At 41.5% G+C, this 27,759-nt stretch overlaps 2 protein-coding genes across 4 annotated transcripts; one reads left to right on the top strand and one right to left on the bottom strand.

The window, feature by feature from the left end:
• Positions 1–1,852: 1,852 nt before the first annotated feature.
• nprl3 (NPR3-like, GATOR1 complex subunit) lies at positions 1,853–21,650 on the top strand. Of its 3 annotated transcripts, XM_083779484.1 has the most exons (14): positions 1,853–2,180; positions 4,514–4,583; positions 8,402–8,440; positions 9,228–9,360; positions 9,978–10,052; positions 11,556–11,709; positions 12,569–12,656; positions 12,758–12,895; positions 13,895–14,051; positions 15,461–15,567; positions 16,251–16,380; positions 17,604–17,790; positions 19,244–19,436; positions 21,089–21,650. In XM_083779484.1, the coding sequence occupies exons 1-14, from the start codon at positions 1,997–1,999 to the stop codon at positions 21,252–21,254; spliced, it is 1,821 nt and encodes a 606-aa protein (XP_083635610.1). In that variant the 5' UTR covers positions 1,853–1,996; the 3' UTR covers positions 21,255–21,650. The 3 variants fall into 3 exon arrangements, with proteins under 3 accessions (XP_083635610.1, XP_083635611.1, XP_083635612.1); XM_083779485.1 differs by lacking the exon at positions 8,402–8,440; XM_083779486.1 differs by lacking the exons at positions 19,244–19,436; positions 21,089–21,650 and adding an exon at positions 18,737–19,138.
• Positions 21,651–21,854: 204 nt separating this feature from the next.
• Positions 21,855–24,755, bottom strand: mpg (N-methylpurine DNA glycosylase). The gene is made up of 4 exons (XM_083779490.1): positions 24,707–24,755; positions 24,341–24,569; positions 23,808–24,012; positions 21,855–22,736 (listed from the first exon to the last, which is right to left on the bottom strand). The coding sequence occupies exons 2-4, from the start codon at positions 24,557–24,559 to the stop codon at positions 22,318–22,320; spliced, it is 843 nt and encodes a 280-aa protein (XP_083635616.1). The 5' UTR covers positions 24,560–24,569; positions 24,707–24,755; the 3' UTR covers positions 21,855–22,317.
• Positions 24,756–27,759: the final 3,004 nt, after the last annotated feature.

Here is a 27,759-nt window from a genome sequence, read left to right on the forward strand (position 1 = left end):
TCAGCACCATAGTCAGTAGGCTATACCACAGAGTCAGGACCATAGTCAGTATACCATAGAGTCAGCACCAGATTCAGGACCATAGAAGTCAGTATACCACAGAGTCAGGACCATAGTCAGTATACCATAGTCATTACCGTACAGTCAGCACACAGCACCATAGTCATTACCGTAGACATAGCGCCATACTGTAGTCATTGCCATAGATAGAGTCAGCACCATAAGCAATTGCCGATACTTAGCAGCCCATTAAATTGCAGCAGGGCTATGGCAGGAGAAAGCATGCAAACTACCAGTGTTCCATGCATTGACGGGTTGTGACACTGTGTCAAGCATGTTAGCCACGGGAAAAAGACTGCGTGGGCTGTATGGGCTCCTGAGCTTATAGCCTACACATGCCCTGTTGATATTCAGTTGTAAGGAAGCTTCTGGCCAATTTCAAAGTTCAGAAATTGAATTCTGGATCATAAGAAAATGACTGATTTGACACCGAGATCACCCATATCAGACAATCATACAAGTGACGGCTGCCATCTTGAAAAATGGCAGCCATCTTGAATATTCAATGACAATTTTCAATTATGCAAAAGATACTTACCAAGTACTATATATGGTAAATTAGTCTAAAATATCATATTATATCCATTATTCATAAGAAAACAGTTGTTGCTGGTGGCCATCTTGAATATGCAATGACAATTTTAAATTATGCAAAAGACACTTAGGCCTACCTAGTACTATATATGGTAAATGAGTCTCAAATATCATATTATACGTCATTCATAAGAAAACAGTTGTTGCTGGCGGACATTTTGAAAAATGGCTGCCATGGGTGCCATGTTGAAAATTCGGGATGCCTCCACATCCAATGATGTTTGGGATGCCTTTGGCTATATGTGTACCAAATGTCATGCTTTTATCACAAACTGAACGATTGTTATGGCTATATGCTGCACTACTATTTGGTTCATACTGTAGCGGCCAGCTATGGCGTCAGCCAATGGGACTGTCGTGGGGGTGGGACTGGCGACTGGGAGTGACGGGTTGCTCTGTGTGTGTAGTTAGGTTGAGCAGATTGGGTTGAGAGTGCATGCTTGTCTAACTTGGATGTGCACAAACTGGCTGCTATTATATGAGTGATCTTGGGAGTAATAAAGAGAGATCTTTATCATTGTGACTACGTCTCTGCCTCCGGTTCCTGAGATCGTTACAATACACTCGAAGGCACATGAGAGCGAGCCAGCGCACGCGCGCACGCACACGCACACACACACACACACACACACACACACACACACACACACACACACACACACACACACGGCGTTATGGCTGCCTGTCAACGGGAGCGGGCATGCATTTTCTGCACCAGGCCCTGCCAATTACAAAGTATAATTAGGCTAATTCTACGTATGCTTTGTAATTCTGTAGAAACCACACACTCACTGTTGTAATCTCTTCCTGCACTTGACATGAAAATATCCACGTTGATTGATCTACAATGTGATCCATGCATGGATCTGGATGGATTGGTGATTGGTTCAGATTTCAGAACCATCACAGCGGAAATCTTCTCTTATGGTTTAAAAAACTTTAAATACTTAAACCATAAATAAACATTATAGGCTACATTCACATGTGCATCCTTCGATGCACATGACAACATGACAGATTTATAAAAGATTGTCTGTATTTATTTATTTTACATTTTATTTCATTAATTAATTCAATGGGTTCTTAGATTGGAATAATGTTGACACATAAGAGGGTTGACAAAACAAGGAGACGGAACCTTGTAGACGAGATCGCGCATCAGTCGGAGCACGTTTCACTGTGACACACGGTGGTTGTGTTGTGTTGTTGAGTTCTACACATTATGCTCCATGGTCTGTTGTACACTCATAAACATATTCAACCCTAACAATAGCTGTGTAGCGGATTAGCTACTCGACTGTCTTGCTACTTATGTACGCACGACGTTAGTAAGCATGCTAACATGATGTTCAGCCCTTCATTTGAGCTTAATGGGGACCGAAAGTCAATGTACAAACAGTCGCAAAACATCGGCGAAAAGACCAGCCCCATAAGCGTCATATTGGTTAGTTCTGGCAGCAGAGGCAACAAGTTGCTGTTCCGATACCCTTTCCAAAGACTTGCTGAATGTCCATCATCTCTGACGGGTAAGTGCCATAATATTACCTACCGCGCATAGCCGCAATGCAACGATCAGTGGTTCTATAAGTTGTCAATTGTTTACCTTTTCTGTATTTGGGGACGGTAAGGTCAATAGTCCCGAAAGGGGCTAGGTACCAGGGTTGGTAACAGGGGTCCTTGTGAGTTCCAGGGGGTCCCCAGCTAAATTATAGGAACCAAATGTACCCTTATGGTTCTGTAACTCGGAGGCCTCTTTTCTACGGGAGCGTACTCCAGTTCCCTCAGCCCTGGCTATGTTCCTTCCTCACTCCTCAGCCCTATTCCCTAAACCCTATGTTCTCATCACAAAATAGACCTTATGTTCTGTCAACCCTATGTTCCCTCATCCCAAAATAGATCCTATGTTCCCTTACCTTAGCCCCTTTTGGGACCCTTGGTTACCTTTTCTGAATTTTGTACGGCGGTATACCCTAGGGTCCCTGATCGGTTATTCCACTAGGATGCAGATTTACATACTCTCTGTTCACGGAGAGACGCCGCTGCTTGAGTGTTGGTGAGATGTTTCAAAGATGCATATAAAGGAAACCTTTTTGTGTAATGTGGAATCATGATCATGATCATCTTTCTCTCTCTCTCTCTCTCTCTCTCTCTCTCTCTCTCTCTCTCTCTCTCTCTATCTCTGAAAATTAATTGGTACAGAACCCTAAAATTGGTTTGGAGCTGGAACCAAAAAATGGCCACCGGTTCCGTGGAAGCACCAAGGTTCCAAGAATCTAGAATGGAACCAGTTTCTTTTTGGAAAAGGGACCGGAGAGTAACGGGTCCATTTGGTTCCATTTTGTACACTCTCAGTGTTAAATTAACATTGATTTTACAATATAAATTGTGGTCCCAGTCCCAGAGATAGAAATGCCATTAAATGGGGGTCGGTAGCCTAGTGCACGTGAACCTTGAGGTATCATGGTTCATGAATGCGCTGTCAAGGGCTGGTATTGTAACTTAGATGCAGATAGCATTATAGCATCTCATTATAGCATCTATACTGTTATCTTGTCATTTTCTCAAATAAAACAACCTGAAATTAAAGTTAGCAAAACCCATTTGGAAGCTGGAACACCGGTGTGCACTGCTGCAACATTCTACACTCTCAAATCACTGCATTGTCAAGTAAAAGGTGTATAAAAAGGGTGAATTGTTGTTATTAGGGATGTCAATTATCGATTAATTCAATAATTGATAACCTTATCAATCGATTAACCGGTTAGTTGATAAGCTGCGTTTTTTTGTACATTTTATTAAAAACAATTTTTTTATCTGAGAATCTTAAATTCCCTCAATGACTAACATAAAAATCTACATTTTGATGATATACAGAAAGAATACAAAAGGCATGTTATATTCCTTAATTAAATATTTATTTGACCATTTGTATGAGGAATAAAATGAAATGAAAAGTGCACTGTCTTGTCTGTCACATCACATGCAAAACCAGAGAAGTTTCTGTGGCTACCAAGGTGGACGGACTTTTTTGTTTGTTTTTGTTTTTGTGTTCTTTGCTTTTGCTGTTATGTATTTTATATGTGTTTTATTTTCTTTAAGTCATTCATGATGTTGTTAACGTGTCTTATTGTGATTTTTGTCTTAAATAAAAAACATTTGATAACAAAAAAAAGGGTTTTTGACTGGGGGGGTCATATTTTGACAGGAGGAATTGCCTGTCATAATTAGACCCCCCTGTATTAGGATGTATTATACGGTACTTAAATTGAATGAATTCCCATTCATTCTGAATAGAAAGACTGTTGCTATATCAGGGGATTCAGGGCCAGAGGTACTCAAACCTTATCTTTTTGAGTGGTGCAACCACTCCAAGGAACAGCAATGTCCGTGTTCACCTATGTGTGTGCCTATGTATGTGTTGGTTCATGAGCACCAGTGTGACTAACTATGACTACCGTACCAGTAGGGGCGCTGTTGTGCCAGAAACAGAGAGAGATAGTGTTAGTGCTGCACTGTTGCCTGCTAATGAGAGAGAGAGAGAGAGGGTGTGATTCTTTTTCTCAGATGGACCATGGACTCATCTTAAAATATTTTGCTCCAGGGAGGGACCCCCCAAAAGCAAACATTAGATTTTTCTTTTAAAGGCAGCTCTACAAGCGCAAACTGACGCCATGAGAGCTTGTAGAGCTGCTTGTGCTACATTTTAATAGCTAAAGTATAAAATAACACAACTTTCCCGGTTTTAATAGGTTAAGTCTAAGCTTGCTCAAAAAGTAGTATTTCCACTAACTGACTTAAATCTCAATTTAACATCTCTGAAAAGTTGTATTTATTTGTTCCTTTTCCTTTTGTCTCAAAGCAAAACAACGAAGTCCATATGCATTGAACACAACCGGAGATGTTCTCGAGGACCAGGATGGTGATTCAAGGTACTGTTAGATTCTCACCACATAATGCTGTCATCTGTGTAAAGTGTGTAAAGTGTGTAAAGTGTGTGTGTGTGTGTGTGTGTGTGTGTGTGTGTGTGTGTGTGTGTGTGTGTGTGCTGACCATTTCAACCGTTCGACTGATAGAATTACTTTCATTAATGTTTGAGATAATTGCTTTATGACTTTCTGTAACAAAAAAACATTAACAGTACATTTTGTCAGCCTTGAGAGATGTTTCCTACCATTATAGTTGACCCAGTCGCAGTTTATTTGCAAGCATCAAAACAAGTTGAGTATCACAAAAGAGAATTGAGTCTGCAGTTTCTGCACATTGGTGATGCTTTCCATCCATTCAGATCTTCATCAGGACGTTGACGACGCAATCCAGCAGAATTATCTTTTGTAATACTTTTACATTTAGCCCTGAAACTGAAGTGCTCGACCCGGACCAATGATGACTACCCATCAAGTGTTACGGAAATCCACCCATCTGTTCTAGATTTTGACCTGGACTGTGACCTTGAGTTCACTTGACCTTTTCAAGCTAAAAGTCAATGAAGTTTGGGTAGTGAGGCTACGTGAGGGACACGAAAGGTCCCGGGTTCGCTCCCCAGCCCCAGTCTATGTGTTGAAGTGTCGCTGAGCAAGATGCTAAATCCTACCTAACTGCTCCCTGGGTGTCTAGCCTAGACTAGGAGTCTATGAAAGTGTCTGTCTCTGTGTCTGGAGCTAATCTTAAACCACTGCACAGATCAGCGTAAAATCTCTTCTGCACACTGCCAGTAGACCACAGAATTAGATACTACAGACACAATTCTTTCACACGTTTTAAAGTTATTTAAATACTGTATTTAACATTAAAAAAATTAACAGATTAGCAACAATAGCAGGTCTACAGGTTTACGTGTCGCAAACCTGATTTTCTGTTCATCCTACGATGAATATATACTGGGGGCTAGCTAGGGCTTAAGTGGTTAAGACACCATCTGTTCTGTATATGAATTGAGATCTGTGCTTCACCCATGCAATTAATGCAAAAGGCTGTTTTCCTTTTTAACCCAGCTGACCATAGCAGTAGCAGGTGTACTAATCCCACATTAAGTCTGTAAAAACCCTTTGACGTTTGTCAGAACATTCACCCCTGCTTGTGTATCATCTCTTCGACTACCGGTACTATGTTTTTCTCATTTATTTATTTATTAGATTTCAGGGCCCCAGCTTGCTAGCCTTGTTAATAAACCAGACCGAATCAGCCGTTGGCAAAAAAAAATTGCCTACCGGCGGATTTCGGTCTGACGCCCATTTTCTACACACGAGAACGTGTGCGCCCAATAGGGACACGGTATGCAATATGGGCGGGCTTTGGTACAGTGACGTTCAATGCTTGAGACCTTTGACTGACAGTAGCTCTGACCAATTGCGTCAAAGAGAAAATGTTTCCCTGGAAATGAAATCCAAGCTGAGCCTCCCCAGACTAATATCCCGCGGATCCGTGCGATATTAGTCTGGTTTATTAACCAGGCTACCAGCTTGCAGCATTCTCATATAATTAGGACCTGATATTGCATTTGTCAGCACCATACGGGTCTTCCTCACTGGTCGATGCACGATGGTCTTCGTAGTTTTTATGGCTTATAGTGTATTTTTTAAATCTTTTTTTAGACCTTGCTACTTCAATCGTATTTCTGCTCTTTAGTTCGGAGGCCTTGTTCTTGTCACAAGGTACACTCATTCCATGTTTGCTTTGGGCCATGGGCTTTAAGCTCATGGCTTTTAAAGGTCTTATGATTATCAACATGCTTTTAACGTAGAACATTTGTTCACGGTAAGTCTATGATAAGTAGTAAGTTGTAGTCTGACAGTGTGCCACTGAAATCTAGTTGATTATTAAGACCAGATATGATATGTAAGAATTGGACAAATCTCATTTCTACATTGCTACAAACAACACAAATGAAATGACAAGCTTTTAACCCATTCTGACCGGGCACCCATTTTGGTGTCAGCATCATGTTATGCTTTAGCTATTGAAAAATAGCAGATCTACAAGCTCATATCGCGCCACCGAGTGGCGCGATACGAGCTTGTAGGTCTGCTATTTTCGAAAAATCGAAGAGCGACTGACATTTTTAGAATCTGATCTCAGGTCAGAATGGGTTCATCAGACCAGTGTGTGTCCGGCGGAAACCTCGTATGAATCTGATCTCAGGTCAGAATGGGTTAAGGCTGTATGCATGCTGGGATCATCGCTGGCAGGGCATCCCTTCTTTAGATGTCATCTTCAACTTTCTTCATGATTTGTGAATAGTTTATCCTGGCAATTGCTGAGATTAACCCATTCTGACCGGGCACCCATTTTGGTGTTGGCATCATGTTATGCTTTAGCTATTTAAAAATAGCAGATCTACAAGCTCATATCGCGCCACCGAGTGGCGCGATACGAGCTTGTAGGTCTGCTATTTTTGAAAAATCGAAGAACGACTGACATTTTTAGAATCTGATCTCAGGTTAGAATGGGTTCGTCAGACCAGCGTGTGTCCAGTGGAAACCTGGTATGAATCTGATCTCAGGTCAGAATGGGTTAAAGCACACACTCCATACTGACTGTATATAGAATGTGATATTGATTGTGGTGTTACTCTCACGAGGAAGCTATAGACAGTATAGGGTGCCTTTAGGGACATGCATTAGTGTCCATTTTTATAATAATAACCAAAGTTCTTTGTGAAGTGAGATATATGGTTTCAGAGTTCTCAGAATTACACCACTGACAACAAGCACATCCTTGGTCACAACACTTCCAAAATAGCTTTATTTAAAAAAAGAAATACTGCTATTACTTCTTTGTTCATTCTGCTTTCATGCATTGGATTTAAGCACAGGTTAAATTGTAGAACAGTAAATATTCTGATTTATTTTCTGTATTATTGTTAACATTACATTCAGTGACACTTAATTTGACATCTCGGCTTATATTAGTCTTGACACACTTGCTTCTACTTGATTCTGTGTATTTCTCCACAAAATGCAGAAATATCAGTGACATGAAACGTCATTGTGCATTTTTTGGAGTACACAGAATACATAAGGTATTTGTATTGGGCGACCCCATAGCCAATGGTTAGGGCACATGCTAAATGGGTGCAATGCTCTGATCAGCCAGTCCCTGGTTCCATTCCTGGCTAGGCAGAATGTCACTCCCCTACTACTGTACCTCCTCCGCATTTCCTGTTTCTCTCCTCTGTCATAGTCAGTACACACAAATAAAGGCCCAACAATATCTAAAAATAAGTACATATTATTTTATTTTGACACACTAAACATCTTCTCACATCAGGACATGGGGATTTAGCTTAGAAATTTGTGTAAAGTGTCCCTTTAACTACATTGCTTTTTTTTACTAACCCATTAAGACTGTCATTTTGGATTTCTTTCGCTATTCAAAAATCGTGACAATTTGTGCAAATCTTTGAATACATACATTTTTAAAGTGAACATTTTTGCCTCAAATCTGTGCTTCTGTGGGGTCCTTGGAAGAACACATTTTGAGATGGGGGTCCGCTGCAAAATACATATAATTTTGGGGGTAGAATTTAATTAAAATGTTATTCAAGATTTTGGCACATTGGTAATTCACTTTAAAGTAAGCGCATGTTCAGCACGCAGAACAGCATTGTCACATTGACTCAGACAATAGCATAATGCTTGTTTGTTTTTTGTTTTTTTTTATGTCCGTTTATGCATTTAGTCCAACTGTGTGTTGCATTTTCCCTTTTGTTTGTTTTTTTCTTCTTTTTATGGCCCAATTCCCCTTTCAGAGAACAAAGTCCACTAAGTGATGAACAGTTGGTAGCAGGGTAAGACCAAATCATTCTAAACCACCTTTCCTACGTTTAGATCACCCCTGTCTTTTTTTTACCCTCTTCTTTCCTGTTTTGTGTCCTATGTGAACCCCAACCTCAATCTCAGAAAATGCTAGTAAATTACAGATGCAGATCCAAGAATAAATCAGTGCTTTGGGTATAGTAGTCTGTACAGTTGTGCCTTGTTTCCTGCTACATGCTTTGTTGACAATTCAAAGGTTGCAAGTTGTAATTCAAGCATTAATTATAATTTGTACTTCCTTAGTAGTGGTAGTTAGTAGAAGTTACTAAACCAAATACAACCCAAATGTGAATCGAAAAAGAGCTGCTAATTAGTAATTACCACTTTTTGTGGAAAGGGAAACGTGCTTGGTGGGGTAAGTCTATGTGTTTGTGTTTCTTTGGAGGTTAACGTCTTGATTTGTGTCCCCTTTGATCTGGCTTGCAGCATGAGCTACTTCAGTAAACCAGCATGAGTCTGTCACATTCCCTTTTACAGAGACTTCACTTCTTCTACAACGGGGGCCTGTTCATCCTTTTCACCTCTCAAATAGTCATACGAGTTTAATTCAAAATTGATCAGTCGATCAAATCCCGGGCGGATCAATCTGATTAACTCAACCTGTCCTCTCATAGACGGGAATGTTATTTCTTTTTAATAATAATAATCCAACAGAGCTAAGTTGAATTTTCTCACTTGTCCCTTTTCTTTCTACCCTCCACCTTCTCTTGCCACGCACCAGTTAATTTATTTATTTAAGGAATGTTTTCCTCCCTGCAGGTTCTCTGACATCATCCTTGCCACTATCCTGGCCACCAAGTCTGATATGTGCGGGAAGAAGTTTGAGTTGAAGATTGACAATGTGCGTTTTGTGGGTCACCCTACCCTGCTTCAGCATCCCCACATCACTCAGGTAAACAAGTACAAGTAACAGCAGCACACATCTAAATGTTACCACATTTACAACTTGTGTTGAACCCTATAGCTGCTAGAGTTCAACACAAGTAGTAAATGTGGTAACATTGAGGCTAGCAAACCTATTCTAGCCAGTGGTCACGTCATAATAGTGAACATTCAGCCTAAATCGGTGAACGTCCACCCATAGCGGATCTACAAGCTCACAGAGCGTTGCAACACGTGCGAGCTGTGAGCTTGTAGATCGGCTATATTTGAGTGAAATGTGGTGTTGAGGGGAAAAGGAGGGGGCCATGTATACTTTTGTTGACCCCAGTCAACAGAAGTATATGGGATTTCACCTCCATGAATGTTCAACTACTTTATTCCTTTTGCACTATGCTAAATATGACCCACGGATCATTAGCTGGGTGAACCTCCATTGGCATTTTTTGCCATGTTGGATCTCGACACCAGTGATTGAAAACCACACCTACAGAAGGCCTCATAAGCTGGCTAGTACACATAATGACTAAATAGCTATTGGTAAAGTTTGCAATGTGGATCTGTGCTTTAGTGTTTTGACACCATCATCTCATTAGTTTTTATTGTAACATTTGTTTTATTTCTGTGCAGGTTTCTAAAACAGATCCTTCACCTAAGAGGGAGATGCCCACCATGATCTTGTTCAGTGTGGTGTTTGCACTGAGGGTATGGAACAACTTTTATATTTCACTTAGGCCAGACTGTCTTTATAATCCTAATTGGTTACACAAGCGCCTTTGTGCTCCATAGATTACTCTACTGTAGAGTTTCCCAAATAATGGGCCCGGACCCAATTGTGGGTTGCGAGTAAATGTAACAAATTTTCCAAGACAGTTGTGATGCGTTGGGAGCTTGTAGATTGGCTATTTGTCTGTAAAATAGGGCGAATAATTCATAATAAAGGTATGTACATTTGGGTCCCGGGTAGACACAAAATGTATCTTTTGGGTCTCGAGCTAATGCGTTTGGGAACCGCTGCTGTACTGTATTGGGTATATAAAGTCTCACCTTTTGTCAATTACTGTAAATTATACCCATTTTATGATGAGCTGATTACATGAGACAAGTCAACTGTGTTTGGGTGGGAGATGGGGTTATGCGAGGTCTCATGTTTCTGTCAGAGGGAGTGGTATTTCTTTGGCCTATATTATCTTTGAGAGTTAAGAAAGGCATGGCACTGCCCATCCCTGCCCAGCTTCAACTGGGTGACGCAGTCTCACCATGTGCTGAGTCACCGTCCCCACCATGTGAAAGTGCTCTGTCATGCTCCATCACTGATATCTTGCCCAAAAACCTTTTCTCTGACGTGATACTGCCTACTCTCTGAGTAAAGATGTCATTCGTACAGCATTTGTACCACATACATACAAAGGCTTTTGATATTGTAGGAATATAGCGCTTATTTTCCCAAATTGTGTGGGTCGCAGACGAATTTGTATGGGTCGCGAGTATACCCCTTTATTTTTTGTTTTCTACATTTTGTTTTTATTTATAATTTCAAAATACTTTCCCCCAAATCTCAATTTTAGTTAAAAAAAAATCAAACTTAAAAAGAGATAATCATAAAAAGAAAATAACCTCAAGCTCACAACACAACTAAACAGTATTTTTCACCAATAGAATGATAAATGTCAAGACAATGCATGATGAGAATTTAAATTATCGAAAGCTTTTTTTTAAATGTTTTTCTTTTGTGGCTTTCGCCTTTATTTAATATTTTTATGGAGGGACAGACTGACAGGAAATGGGGGAGAGAGATGGGGGGGTGACATGCAGTAAAGGCCGTCGGGATCAGGAGTCGAACCCGCGGCACACTGCCAGACTGGATGACCAGCCAAGGTGCCTGGACCGCTGAGCCACGGCCCAGGCCATATCTCAACTTTTAATTTATGTTTTCATAAAGTGATGCCCTACTTTGTCTTACAAGAATGTCAGAAAAAAAGTGAATGTAAACTGTGTTAAATGTGTCTGTGGGTTTTATAAACATTGAACCAATAAAAGGCATGAACAAGAGCTTGTGACTAAATAATAACCATCAATTGAAACACAGGTTATTTTTGTGAATTTGAAAGGTAACAGTTTTGGACATAACAAGGTTTCCACCTGACAGTGACCATTACTTAAGTTACTTTCAAAACGTTATTGAAATGCTTTGGTCGCCCCCTACAGGCCAACGCTGACCCTTCGGTCATCAACTGCATGCACAACCTGTCTAGACGTATTGCCATAGCCCTGCAGCACGAGGAGAGACGCTGCCAGTACCTGACCCGCGAGGCCAAGCTGATGCTGGCTGTCCAGGATGAGATCACCACCATGACTGAAAGTGAGACACTTTGTCAACAAATCTTATCTTAATATGTTTGTCGGCTACCTTTTCACACTGAGGAAAACTGAATAAAAACTACCGTAAATAGAAACTAAGCCCTGATGAGTAAATAATAACTAGACTAAAATGTTAGGGAGGGACTAGTAGGGAGAGATCCAGTAGAACTAAACGATAAGTCATTTTATGCTCTGTTGCATTTGTGAGCTGCCTTGTAGATCTGCTATTTTCAGCATGCAACCAAGTGTAAAATCAGCCATTACGATGCCATCATGGCCTGCCAGAATACATTTACCACTACACACCACCTGCCGAATGACAACAAATAAATAAAGTTTATATCAGTTATAAAGCACAATGACACTTTGGTAGATGTTTGGGTTGTGTAGTGTAGTTAACTTGCTATTTTCTGCATATTGTAATGCATAATGTATGATTGATCTTATAATAGGAACAGTGTTAAAGTTCTTGTGACTATAATTATTTTTGAGTATACAAATTAGTGCTGCACGATTCTTGCTCAAATTTAGAAATGAGATCGCATAGGCGTCTGAATCTAGATCTCGATCGTTTTCGATTAATTGTGCATCATTAACCCATTTTGGGCGGGCACCCATTTTGGTGTTAGCATCATGTTATGCTTTAGCTATTTAAAAATAGCAGATCTACAAGCTCATATCGCGCCACCGAGTGGCGCGATATGAGCTTGTAGGTCTGCTATTTTTGAAAAATCGAAGAACGACTGACATAGAAACATAGCTTTTTCAGAAAACCGTCAGGATGTAGAAGACATTTTTAGAATCTGATCTCAGGTCAGAATGGGTTAATATGGCTGTCATTTATGTTCCTATGATGCCAGCGAATGGAAGTGGAAGCCCTCAGTCCCCGTTCAGACAGATTCTTCCCAAATGTAAGCTGGCCAGGGACCTGAAGGAGGCTTATGACAGGTTGGTGTTTAAACATATTTTCTCTCCTGTCCATCATGCTCATGTACTTTTTATTTTCCATGCAGTCATTCTGTACAACTAACTATTGTTTGCATTCTCAGTCTCTGTACGACAGGTGTGGTCCGCATCCACATTAACAATTGGCTGGAGGTGAGCTTTTGTTTACCTCACAAGATCCATCGGATTGGAGGCAACTATATCCCCCCTGAAGCATTGGAGCGAAGTTTAAAGGCAATAAGGTGAGCTTTAGTTTAATATAGAGCTTCTTCATCCACTGTCAGCTAGTAGTTTGAAGGTACAGGTTATGTGGTTTTCAGACCCTTTCCTCAACCTAAGCCTGATTCTAAATTAGCTGAGGGCAATGATGCAATGATGCATGTCCAAGTATGAATAAGGGATTACTATATTACTATAAATAAGGGATTACAATGATGCATGATAAGTATAAACAAGGGATTACTTTACAGCACAAATCTATGACGAATACAAACATTTCTGAAATGCATTTTACTGGTCAAAAAAAGAAAACCAATGTAATTTATTGCAATGGTTGCCAGTTGTATTCCAGTGAAGTTGTACTATTTGCCTATACCTTATTGTGTTCCATGTGTTCGGGGTTGGTCGTGTCCGCGCTATGGGGGGGGGGGGGGGGGGGGGCACTCATGGGGGTTAATCTGGCCCTGACTATACCCCCCTTTAACCTTTAATCTGGCCCTGACTATACCCCCCTTTAACCTTTTAACCATGATGAGAAACAAGCAGTCTGCTTTAACTGAGGATTCTTTTCTGTGGCTTTGCCGCCACCTAATGTTATCTTTCAACATTACATGTAAAATATTTGCATTCCTGATTCTGAAGGGACTATAAATCTCCTTGAGTATGCATTGGGAACTTGTAGATCAGCTATTTTCAAAAGATTTGTATACATTTGAAAACTGTTCTTTCTACTTTTGGTACATTGAGATACCAATACTTTCGTACATTTTTGATTAGCAGACTTTTACTTTGATTGATTGATTGAAATATTTATTAACAGTTTGTAGAATTTACAGTACATTTTAAGCACAAACTCAATACAAAGACTGTCAACTGTGAGTGGACGACCCAATTAATTACACTTGTTTACAACAGGGTCCACATTGTTCAATTCATCAAATAACTGAGTGTTTCTACATTGCAGTATTTGGTAGGTTTACTTAGGTAACAAATGTAAGTACTCTTTCCACCATTGCCTCTAGGCCGTATCATGCGCTGCTGTTGCTGGACAGTGAGAAGGCTCTGCTCAGCCAGCTTCCTCTGGACTGCTCCCCAGCGATGGTACGGCTCATCAAGACCTGCTCGGCTGTCAAGAACCTCCAGCAGCTGGCCCAGGATGCAGACCTGGCCCTGCTTCAGGTACAAAGCACTGCGTGGTCAAAGTATGTCTGATAGCACTCTGAGGAAGACCTGTTAGGTTAGCTCTCACTCTGAGGAAGACCTGTTAGGTTAGCTCTCACTCTGAGGAAGACCTGTTAGGTTAGCTCTCACTCTGAGGAAGACCTGTTAGGTTAGCTCTCACTCTGAGGAAGACCTGTTAGGTTAGCTCTCACTCTGAGGAAGACCTGTTAGGTTAGCTCTCACTCTGAGGAAGACCTGTTAGGTTAGCTCTCACTCTGAGGAAGACCTGTTAGGTTAGCTCTCACTCTGAGGAAGACCCGTTAGGTTAGCTCTCACTCTGAGGAAGACCCGTTAGGTTAGCTCTCACTCTGAGGAAGACCCGTTAGGTTAGCTCTCACTCTGAGGAAGACCTGTTAGGTTAGCTCTCACTCTGAGGAAGACCTGTTAGGTTAGCTCTCACTCTGAGGAAGACCCGTTAGGTTAGCTCTCACTCTGAGGAAGACCTGTTAGGTTAGCTCTCACTCTGAGGAAGACCTGTTAGGTTAGCTCTCACTCTGAGGAAGACCTGTTAGGTTAGTTTGATAGCACTCTGTTTGATAGCACTCTGAGGAAGACCCGTTAGGTTAGCTCTCAAACTCTGCCCCAACCCGACCCCACGTTTTCGGGCGGGTCGGGTCGATGTATTCAGATGTATTAGGATGTTGATATTCATTCATCAGCCACCCCCCCCCCCCCAGAGAGGACGTATAGGGACATAGTCCTACTCCTCCCCACTGACAGGTAGTTACCCCCCCCTTTTGATTTACCGGTACATCAAAAGGGCATGTGAGCTCAAACCCACAATTCAACATTTTGGTTTTAAGATGTTGATATTCATTTTGTATTCATCCTTAGGACCCCAAATCACACCTTGGAAAGCATGAGTGTCTATTTCAAACAAAGTGTTTTTTGACTGGGGGGGGGTTATAATTTGACCCCCCAGTATTGGGATGTATTAGGATGTTGATATTAATTTTACTGTACTACAGACCGCTATTAGGAAGTATGGTGGAAGTGCAACGCTAATATTATAACTATCATGGAACTGATATTCAGAATTATTTAGTTGATATGTTCAGTCTGTGTGCTCAAAGTGTTCTTAGTGACCTAGATAAATGTAAAAAAGGAAAAAAAAGAAAAGAAATGTAACAGAAATGATTTGGCAGCTTACGTTACCATTATGAGTGGCATCACACTGCCATCTAGTCTATTGGGCTATTTTAGCATTTATATGCAATGGGTTTCAGGATAAATGTGTAGCAGTAGCTGCAGCACTAGGTTTAAATATAAATATAATTTATTAATAGTTTTCAGTGTCCTACAAATATAACAATATTGCTGTACAATCTTTGCTTAGTTTTCACATTGTTCATTTTGTTGTCTTTCAGATCTTCCAAATCGCTGCTCATTTGGTATACTGGGGCAAAGCCATTATTGTCTACCCACTGTGCGAGAACAATGTCTACATGCTGTCACCTCATGCCAACATCAGCCTGTGAGTTTGTGAGCAGCAGTCTGTCTACTCCTTCCCACTTTCTTCTCTGCCATGGTTCATTAGCTCTGCCAGCGCTGACAAATGACAGCTAATGAACCTAACAGCCTGCCCGTGGCTGTGCCTCTTATAGGTGCCATCAGTGTGTGTTTGATAATAGTAAATCATTTCCCCTCCCCTTTTCCTTGACAAATTGCCCTACAAAAGCTCATCAGTTAATCGTGATATTGGCTACACGAATGTATTGGCTACATTCTTTGGGCGTGGTGGTGTGATTTATCTGGACAAATTCAGGTTGGGCCACTGACACAATTTAGCTAATTTTCCAATGTTCACAAAGACCACAAGTCCACAACATAGTCATAGACTTTGCTGCTCAAATGTCGTGAAAAATGATCGGAAACTAAATGCGTTGACACATTAAAACCGGGAAAGCATCTGTGAGGCTTTTTCTGTGATGCTTTTAGATTTTTTGCGTTGGCTAGATGTACAAGCTCACAGTGTGTCACTTTGTGGCGCACTGCAAACTTGTGCAACTGCTATTTTGGAACATTTTAGAAAAATCTTGAAAGTGCGATAACTACTGATTTAGAAGGTTTATTTGTAGAATGGGCCTCAGGATTTGAGATGTTAATGGTAAACGAGTCTGTGTTGTTGCATAATGTGAGCCCCTTTTCCCTGTGTAGGTACTCCCCTCTGGCTGAGCTGTTTGCCAAGCAGTTTCCCGGCCAGGATCTTCCCTCAATGTTAGCCAAGTTCTCACTGCCTGTCTCACTGGCTGAGTTTAGAAACCCCCTGGAGGCTCCTGTGCAGGAGGTAGGATTATAACAGAGAGCATCGATCAAACGCCACAAGATAAGCCATAGTTCTTGATTGGTTCTACCAGTATCTACCAGGCTAATTACTACATTTTGTCAGCACTGATATTAATGTGCCTAAGATCCTTTTGAATTAGGCAGTGTTCCTTGAGCAAAGATGATAAATTATGGATAGTAGTGAACAGCAGCTTCAGCCTCTAACAGCCAACATTTTTCATTGGGGAAAAAATACCAGAGCAGTGATTCTCAAAACATTTTAATTTCAAGGACCCCTACAACTCTTGAGATTGTACAAATAGAACCAAATGGAGGTCTATTTAGAGAACCACTCTGTAGCCTAGTAGAGCAATGTCTTTTCCGTAGCATTGGAGGTCTTGCAGACTTCTGCCTGGGTTGTGTTGAACATATGGAGAAGTTGTATCCTATTCTCTTTATTCAGACCACAGCCATCTTGCCCTCAAGGTGATACCTACAGTAGGTGACACTTCCCATAGACAGCCTATTCATCCAAACAGAAAAGTCCTCTCTAATTATATTAACCCATTCTGACCTGAGATCAGATTCATACGAGGTTTCCGCCGGACACACACTGGTCTGATGAACCCATTCTGACCTGAGATCAGATTCTAAAAATGTCAGTCGCTCTTCGATTTTTCAAAAATAGCAGACCTACAAGCTCATAGCGCGCCACTCGGTGGCGCGATATGAGCTTGTAGATCTGCTATTTTTAAATAGCTAAAGCATAACATGATGCTGACACCAAAATGGGTGCCCGGTCAGAATGGGTTAAACAACGTCAAAATCACCAACAGGGAAAGCTTGAATTATCCTCTTTCAATCTGTAAAGTGTTTGTTTCATAAAAATCCTTGCAGATGATTATTTTCTAAGTATCAGAGTAAAGCAACCTCCTGCATTATGTGCACATTCAAAACAGGTGGTACGCATGGGCCGTTGAGTGATAGTCAACGAGCACTTCCAAACTTTGACAGGAAGTAGCTCATAGAATGTCTACGGTGGATTTTTATGAAACAAACACTTTACAGATTGAAAGAGGAGAATTCAAGCTTTCCCTACAGCTGCGATGTTGGTGATTTTGACGTTGTTTAATATAATTAGAGAGGACTTTTCTGTTTGGATGAATGGGCCTTTAATGTGTCACCTAGGTGACTGCGGTCTGAATAAAGAGAATTGCCTTGACTGTGATGATGACCTGCACTCAGGCCCAGTTGATCCAGATGGTGGTGTGGATGCTCCAGCGACGACTGCTTATCCAGCTGCACACCTATGTCTGCCTGCTGGTGCCCCCCAGCGAGGAGGAGCCGGGCCCAAACGAAGAGCCCCCCCTGGCTGCACGGGTAGGGGGCCGCAGTCTCAGCACACCTAGCGCCCTCAGCTTTGGTTCCCCAAGTACGTACCCTTTACCCACACCTAGCGCCCTCAGCTTTGGTTCCCCAAGTACGTACCCTTTGGTTCCCCAAGTACGTACCCTTTGGTTCCCCAAGTACGTACCCTTTGGTTCCCCAAGTACGTACCCTTTGGTTCCCCAAGTACGTACCCTTTGGTTCCCCAAGTACGTACCCTTTCCAATCATTGAGTTGATGTTTTTGTCTAAACATCATTGCACGGTTTATAATTCCAGGACATTCAGATTTAATTTGTAAATAGGGTTAGGGTTAGGGCCTCTTTAGTCTTTTAGACTTTTAGTTTTGTATTCAAATCGATGCTAATTTTGACAAATAAGAAAACTTTAACCCATTTAGGCCTGGCCTCAAAATGTAAAAAGAATATTCTAAATCCTCCAGTTTTCTGAAATAAATATTTTCATGATTTTTCAAAAATAGCAGACCTACAAGCTATCGGTGGCACGCTATAAGCTTGTAGATCTGCTATTTTTCTATAGCTAAAGCATAACATAATGCTAACACCAAAAGGGGTTCCCGCCCAGAATGGGTTAAACAATAAAATTGACACTGGAAACCCAAATACACACTAGTTATGTAATTTGTACATAAGAATCTAAAAAGTGTTAAATTAGTTAAAATCAAAACAATCTAAATCCAATTATGGTGGTTATGCTCAGATGGGTTTTTTTTAACGAGAAAACTACGCAGTTCATTCTGCGAACCAATCATAAAAGCCTCTGCTCCGCTCTGCCTGTATGCGATAGTTGAGAGATTGTTTAACATGGAGGTGTCAATCATAACTAGGAAGTAGTCAATCAAAATGTGATCTTCCATGCCAACAGACCTTTTTTATGATTTCACTGAGGCTTTAATACTGTATGTTGGATTTTTTAAATGTATATATGTTTTTTTGTGGCTTTTGGCTTTTTTATTTTATATATTTTATGGAGGGGCAGACAGTAGGCTGACAGGAAATGGGCAGAAGACATGCAGTAAAGGCCGTCGGGATCGGGAGTCGAGCCCGCGGCACACTCTGCCAGGCTGGGTTGCCAGCCAAGGTGCCTGGACCACTGAGCCATGGCCCAGGCCTTGGATTACATATCTCAAGCAAATGTCAAGTCTCTTCAAAGTGGTTCTAATATCCTTAGTGGAACATTTAAAGACGTACAAATATACACTTCTATGAAAAAAAAGGAAATCATGATATATATACAGTTAAAGAAAGTAATTCTATTTAATGATATTGATTCAATATCATATCAATTACATTAAGAACGCTATTTGAACTGAACATTATTTCTGTCCCCATGGAGTCCGTTCTCCTACGTATCAGATATGCTTGTGATTTCTCAGTGTGTTCACTGTTCGTATGTAGCCAGCAGTGATGACATGACACTGACCAGTCCCAGTATGGACAACTCCAGTGATTTCTCAGTGTGTTCACTGTTTGTATGTAGCCAGCAGTGATGACATGACACTGACCAGTCCCAGTATGGACAACTCCAGTGCCGAGCTCCTGCAGGGGGGAGACTCTCCTCTCAACAAGAGGATGACCGAGACACTTCTGGCCAGTCTGAGTGAGCACGAGAGGCAGGTCATCCTGAACATCCCTGCTGCACAGAACCCTGAGGACCTGCGCATGTTTGCCAGGTAATCTGTCAGCCTTGGATGGATGTCAATAGGACTTAAAGGGGGTAGTCAGTCACCCAAGACTCATGTTCTATTAATTAGACACCCCACGAAGCCTTGAACTCATGGAGATTTTTTTTGTTTGAGCCAATAATTTGATGACCATCTCGGCGTCTCCATAAATTCACGGCATTTTTGGGTGAACTACTCGGGGTGCATACTTAGTTTAGACTAGTCATTGGTTAAACATGGGTTAAGGTTAGGTTTAGGTGTGCTGCCCCGTGGGAGGTTATGTTTAGGGTGAGGGTTTGAGATAGGTTGTAGTTGTATAGGACTAATGACTGGTCTAACCATTGACTAGTCTAAACCAAAAACTGTCTAAACTAAGTACTGCACCCCTAATGCAGGTCTAGGCAATATATAGATTTTTACTTTTATAATTTGAGATTTTTTTACCCACCCTTGTGCAGATATTTTAACAGATGAGCTGAATATCAATGTAGTTTTTTTTTTTTTTTACGATATTTATATGGCTTTTTTGCCTTTATTAATGGGGCATTTATTGATGGACATGCAGCAAAGGCCGACTGGATCGGGACTCGAACGCAGCACGCCGTCAGGCTGGATTACTGGCCTAAAGTGCCTGGACTGCACAGCCACGGCCCAGGCCAGTGTATTTTTTTTTTAGTTATTTTTTTAGGGGAAAGTACCAGTAAATAGTTTTGGGAAAACAATTGTCACAACATTTGTCAAGTCCCTTTAACAGCATGACTTATACTCACAGCATGAATTAAAAATTAAGAATAGCTTTAGAGTGTAATTGTGAGATCATATATGAGTTGTGATTAGCGCCTTAGATGTGGACCAGTCAGTGGCCTTGTGGTTAATGTGTCCGCCCTGAAACTTGGAGGTCGGGGTTCGATCCTCAGCCGGGTCATACCAAAGACTGTGGGACCCAATACCTCCCCGCTTGACACTCAGCATCAATGGGTTGGATTGGGGGGTCAAATCAACTAATCAAATGATTCCCAAGCGCGGCAGAGCTGCGGCTCACCGCTCCTTGGCTGCAGCTCAGCGCTCCAAGAGATTGGTCAAATGCGGAGAACAAATTTCACTGCGGTAACGTGTGTGACAAAACGCACGACTTTGACGTCCAGTCAGTCTTATGTGGAGCCTGCGGAACCGTTGGCGGCTCGAGAATCCACCATTCCTGAATAAAGTGCCTGGTGCTGGGAGTCTGGTGCAACGCACAGGGCCTGACCTGGTGAGAGCAGGAGTGGACCTGGTCAGACGTAGGAGGGGCCCGGACAGGAGTCAACCCACAGAGCCTAGTCCTTCCACGCGCCAGAATGGTACCGCCCAGTCCCGGCAGAGTAGTTCAGGAGGAACGGATTGTGTGGCCCTGGTTTTTCCCTAATGGGACTGATCGAGGGTAGCTACTGGGACGTAAGTCGGGACTTGATCACCCCGGCTTGGTCACCTGAGTGAGGGGTATGATGTTGGGAGACCCGAAACCCCGATGACCTTGGGATACATCACTGTGGATACGTCCCAGGTGCATCCATGTATGTATGTATTTTGTTTTTTTATGGTAGATTTAAGGAGTTCATGATTCAGTGAAAAACACCCGTTCCAACCTTGTTGTTCTGCCTGTTTTTGTTGACTGTTCCCAGACTGCTGCACTACTTTCGAGGACACCACCACCTGGAAGAGATTATGTACAATGAGAACATGCGGCGGTCCCAGCTCAAGACGCTGTTCGACAAATTCCGCTATGTTCTGGTGGTGACCAACCATGAAGACCCCATCATCTCCCTCTTCCAGTCACCGATGGAGTAGGGCAGTGGTTCTCAAACATTTGCCAAATTGTCCAATAAAATATGAAAGAGACAAACATAGCCGAACTAAAGCTCAGTTGTAAGCGTCAACCTATGAGCTGTAGATCAGGCTATTTTCACAACATTTATATGTGGAACAGAGTCAAAGGAAATGGAATGCCTCTCAACTCCTACAGTTCCAAGTGCTTGGCTCGAACGATGCAACCTACTGAGAAACATTTCAGAGCTAATACAGTACTATGTCATGGTCACAGCTAACTACTGTAGCTCAACAATCTGCTGTTATTTTGACCACGCCATCATTCTATGAGCTACGATGCAATGTGTATACAGTGTGAAACAAAGTATTTCCTAAGAGTCAATGTTTTTGTTTATATTAATAAATTATTTTATATGTACAAAACGCCTTGAACGTGGCTCCCATGTCATTTTCCCTGTCTCGGATGTGGTTGTGATTTCTACCCAAAAGAGGGGTGCACGTTCTGTAATGATCATTCCAGGCCTCTAAGCAAGCTCCCCAAAGGACTCCCCAGAGTTAAAGGAGAAAGACTCCTGACATCAGACGAGCCGTTTTGACTTTGAGGTAAGCAGAGTCCTCGGAGCATCTGTGAATTCAATGAGTCGGCGAGGAGAGGATTTCTCCAGAAATAATGTTTATTAAAAAACACAGGTGGAAAACTGCACTAGCAAGTTGAAAATGCTCCTGTTTAGAACTCAACTTCATGTCATTACCCCCAGCTTCAAACATCTAGTTCACAGAAAATTTGCAACTACACAATGTGACATTGTGTATATTGAGCAATTTCTTCAACTTACCAAAATCACATGTATGCTTCCATGTGTACAGTGTGAGCCTGTGAGGACAAGGTATAAAAACTGCAAAAAATAAATATATGCAAAAGAAATTGCATTCAAACAAATCTTAAGACATTCTCCCATTTCCTTTCTTACTTGAGACGTTTCTGAAATCATTTCATTGGAACCTTTTATTTACACTATTTTAGAATGTCAGTTTTTATTTTATTTGACATTAAGTATGAACGCGAATAGGAGACAGCAAGATTTCAAGAAGGTCCATTTTGCTGTGCCGTGTCTGACTGCAGATTTGAGTCCATTTGTCTCTCAGCATCTTTATTCACTACACTAACACATGGGTGCCCACAAAGGTAGAAACGCAAGGGTTTGGTAGCCCATTCCCCATGGGACTCGATACCAATGCGGGGTGCCGAGACCAGCCCTGGGGAATCTGGTGGGTCGGTTTGGGGGTCTTCCTCCAGCCACACCTCCGGGTCTGAGGCTAGATCTTGACGGTCAAAGCTGCGGGCTATGTCCAGAGCCTGGCACAGTTTGGAGGGTCCATTGCACAGTTCCTTGTCCTTCAGCTGCCTTGCTCCCTCTCTGCGCTTGGCTGCCCGCAGCTGCCTCATGAGATGCTGCCCCTGCAGCGGCTCCAGAGAGCGCAGAAGCACAGCAGCACCTTCCCCTATAGATAACATACAATATCAACGCTGTGAAACATTGTACTTGTGTATGTCCAGAACTGTTACTTTTCAGGATTCAAGTTCAAAAATAGACATGCTAAGAATTTAAAAAGTGTTGTTTTGAGCTTGTTGTAAATCTGCTAAGGTTGCTACTTTTGTGTAACACTGTAGACTAGTATGACGAAGCATACTCCCAAAAATCTAAAAGTTAAAATATAGAGATATGAGGTTTTATCCCGACAGCAACAATATCCATTAGTCACCAAGGCTCCAGTCAGTCTACTTCCTTTTGCCCTTTCTACATGAGGATACAAAAAGAAACTACAATGGTTAGAGAGGGAAACACATAAAAACCTGCAATGCCTTTAATCTGACACTGCAACAATCCTTTTTCTGTATGATCTCATCTACATGAAACATGGAGTTTGTTTTAACCCATTCTGACCTGAGATCAGATTCATACGAGGTTTCCGCCGGGGACACACTGGTCTGATGGACCCATTCTGACCTGAGATCAGATTCTAAAAATGTCAGTCGCTCTTCGATTTTTCAAAAATAGCAGACCTACAAGCTCGTATCGCGCCACTCGGTGGCGCGATATGAGCTTGTAGATCTGCTATTTTTAAATAGCTAAAGCATAACATGATGCTGACACCAAAATGGGTGCCCTGTCAGAATGGGTTAACACTTAACAGGCTTGCCTCAGTATGCCTAACAAGTATCTATCTACCTATTTTCAGTGGAAATGTCTGCTCTGCATTGCACACCACACTGAATGTTGATGTCAAGAAGTTTAAAACAGAAAAAGGAAGCGCTGCCTGGGTTCAATCACAGTGGCTCAAAACTGTTCTCAGTGGATCATACATAGAAGCAAAGGAACCCAATTTTCTGCTCGCGTTTCGTTTCAACAGGGTCAGATGCGTCGGTCAGCTGTTGCCTTGCTCATCTGTAAAATAAATGTGTGTGTGTGTGTGTATGTATATGTATATACAGTATACGGTATATATATTATTTTTTTCACCTGAAGACAGTATTTCTTGCCCTGCAGTTTGCCTCACAATTAAGTGTTTTACCTTCACTGGATACATTCATGCAGAGGTAGATGCCATAGATTGGGTACACGTAGATTGTGCCTGGCTTCATGAACATTGCAGTGTTTCTCTCTGTGCGTTTTCCTCCAGCTGAGTGAGAAGCTTTGTCCTCTCCTCCAAGGTAGGCCTCTGTTTCCACTATTCTTCCACGTAGCTCTGTACCATCTGCACACCGGCGGACCAACACCTAGCAGAGTTTAAATGGTTACATTTCAGGTCCTATGACTTATGGTCAATAAATGTCATTGGAATAATTACATTGAGCCAGCTAGCTGTGCTGGATGAAATGCATTAGTGCTCTTATTGGTGCATGAAAGATTCATTAAGGCCCCTGGAAAGTTACCATGAACATATGAGGAACAAAATTAATCTTAATAAAACAAGTGTCCTTGCAGGACACAGATGGCATGTAAAGAAGTGGGAAAGCTGCCTTTCAGACGAGGCTGTCTCCGTTTCTGATGCATCATTTAGACTTGGAGACAAAAGTGGAATGGAATTTGAAATGATGTTGATACCTTGCCAAGAAATGCTTTGGCCAGACTAGTGCAAGGTTGGTTGAAAAACTCTTCTCTGAGCCTGTGCACTTGCTGATCCTTGATGAAGTAAGGGCTATGGTGAGCCATCTCATCAGCGGCTGCTCCCTGGCTTTCAGGACTGTTCATGCATGTTCTTCTGCTTTTGTGGTTGACAGCTGCTCCCGAGTCAATCTTCCTCTTACGTCCTAGTCCTACCATATCTTGAACACTTAAAATGCATATAGGCTATATTAGCACATGGTCTTATATACATAAGGCATGATGATTCATTTACAATACTTAAATAATAAAATGGAAACATGGGGCCTGCCTGTGCATGATAAATTATAATTTATTATAACTTACAGTACATCCGAAGAATATCACCTACATGTAGTAGACTACTCAAAATGTTGCCACGTTACAAATCCTAGCAAATGGTATGATTTGCAGAGGAAACAGCGTCTGTGTCTGGTGCTCTAATAATAACATGTGTTGTGCTCTGTGTCTGTGTCTGGTGCTCTAATAATAACATGTGTTGTGCTCTGCTCAATGCTAGTAAACGCAGTAACAATAATGCTACGAGAGACGTCAACACAGGAAGTAAATCTTTGTTTTAAACGTCTTAAAGGGTCCGCGTGACATTTTTCAATGACCCACTATATTCTCTCCATGTTGATGGAGCTGATGGATGTTGCTCAGAAATGTACCAAATTCCGTGAATTACAAGTTGTTGTCCAGTCTAATACATCTAGCCTATGTTTGTTTTTGTTTTGACCCATTTTCCCTCACTGTATATTGTATCTTTTCCCTTTTTTGCTTCCCATATGATGAATTTAGCTACATAGAAATGTCTATTTGTATGTCTCTAAATGTTTGTATGTCTTTAAATGTTTTGATGAATTGAACAATGTGGACCCTGTTGTAAACAAGTGTAATGCTTAATTGGGTCGTCCACTCACAGTTGACAGTCTTTGTATTGAGTTTGTGCTTAAAATGTACTGTAAATTCTACAAACTGTTAATAAATATTTCAATCAATCAATCAATTTATGTAGACAATAAAGTTGGTTTAATAATGATTAACACAAAAAAGTCCTGGTATGGGGACTTGTTTTCATTGTGGTTCCACCTTCAATTCATCATACAATTTCAGGCTTAAACTTGAAGTTACCTGCTGCTAAACCCAACTCCTGCTTTGTAATAGCCTACTACATACTATACATCAGTGGTTTTCAACCAGTGGTCGTTGAGGGGATTGCAGGCGGCCCCCAGCTACAGTAAATGATAGATATTTGGTATAACCAAATGGGGTAAATACCAAAAATACCTTTCACTGCTTATACGTAGGCAATGTGACGATGCTGTGCCTGTTGTCATCCGTTATCGTGGCAACAGGGCCCTTTATTAGATATTTTACTCTTGAGAGCGTCGTCTACTGGCCTACTTGAGAACGATGCAACTTGGGAACCTAATAATACCCGTTGTCAACTTGTCATAGCACCCGTTTGAACTGTCTGTCTGTGTCCCACATGGAGATGGAGATCTCTGTATCTGCCTGTGTCTGAAGAGATTTTTTTGTTGTTGATTGTTTGCCTATCAATACAGCATTGAATTGTGCACAAAATCCTATCCAACGACGACAAGATATTCTTTAGTGTTGGGTCTGAGAGGCTAAATATAATCAAATAGTGGCCTGTGGCTCAAATGCAGAATAAATACATTTCCTTGATATGAAAAAGGTTGAAAACCACTGGCCTACCTACCCGGAGGAGACAGTTTCATTTTTGTGTGTTCATCTTTCGCCTATAATGACATGCCCAAAATATGGACACTATGCTTAAAGTGGTATGATATATTTACAGTGTTCCCAGTCTCTAATGGGATGCTGCTTCATGAAGATGAGCTGTCCCCATCAGTGTTTGATGCTTACTGTATGAGGACAGAGTTAGTTGAGCAAGACTACAACCCCCACAGCATTTGCCTTTTTCTGGTTCCTGGTCATGTCTTATCTTCTCAGTCTCTTTAGAAAAACAGCCACTCCATGAGGTTATAAATAGTGCTTTGTGTTCTCGTGCTTGTCCGTGCCCAGGAAGTGAATGGCGCCAGTTTGGCCCCAGGCAGATTTGGTCCGTGTGCCATTCTGGAAGTATACCAGTGTGTATAATCAAACCTTTTAATTAATTGTCTGTTCTGGTCTTATTTTGTTTAAAATGTGCATGATGTCCATGTGTCCCTTGACACAGGGTTTGATAATCCCAGGCTCAAAGTATTAGCCACCACCACCACCAATAATCATGGTGGTATTAAAGAGCAGCTATCTGCACATACAAAAGATGTTCACTGGAGCATTGGAACCCCTGTTTTGTTGTGGAGCGTTTGCTGTAATGCTGTTGCTGCAGGGTGAACTATGGGTATAATGGATGTCTTAGACCCCCCCCCCCCCCCCCCCAGCCGCTACTGGACATAACCATACGTACAACATGAGAAAGCTAACATGATGACTGATTCAAAACGATCCCCTCCTTTTCTATCTCTGTTTATATCACCTTTTCATCGTACAGACTGCACATGGTATATAACTGGGTATAGGATCCTGTTCAAAACAAGCTGACTGTAACTTATGTGTCTCTGTTGACAGCCTTGGTTCCCTAAGGACCTCGGTCCACATGCCATGGTTTATGCTTATGTCATCAGAAGATTTGTTCCTATATAAAAATAGAAATGCGCTGCAGCACTTGAGTAACTGGGTTATCTGTGAGCTTCTCTGTAGCATCTTCAAGGAAGCCTTTTACATTCCAGACAGAGTTTGGTTATGTTGATGTGTGCGTCTCTGTCACATACAAGTCCAAGCCAGAATAGCAGGTTAAGATATGTAAAACAGAGTTGAGCTGAATCTCCATTTCATGACATAAAAATGCAGCGCAAAGTACTTTACAGATCAAAAATCTATAATAGTTTAAAGCATTGAAATCGGCCAAAAAAAGTGAGTAGGCCTACATGGATAGCAACAGAGATAATAACTTCAAAATGTCTCCAGAGGCTGCCTGTCTAAAGTAGTTAAATTGTTTGTTTGTTGGTGTTACAGGTAGGCTACAGCCTCTGACATTGTATTTGTGCTTCTGCAGACGACCAGCAGTGATGGAGAAATCTGGGCCTTTCAGAATACCTTCAGTGGTGTAGTCAATGCAGCAATACTGCAATATAGAAATACTCTGTTACAAGTAAAAGTTCTGAATTTAGTCAACATTTACTTGAGTAAAATACAAAAGTACCAAGAGTAAAAGTACTCATTGTGCAGAATGTCCCATTTTGTAATAATAATCCAAATCTACAAAGTAACAATAACATTTTTTTTCACATAATGTAGTGGAGTAGTAAGTAATTGTTTTGGATCTGAGATGTAGTGGAGTAGAAGTA

Source organism: Protomyctophum parallelum, assembly GCF_964188405.1.
Source record: "Protomyctophum parallelum genome assembly, chromosome: 13".
Taxonomy (NCBI): Eukaryota; Metazoa; Chordata; class Actinopteri; order Myctophiformes; family Myctophidae; genus Protomyctophum; species Protomyctophum parallelum.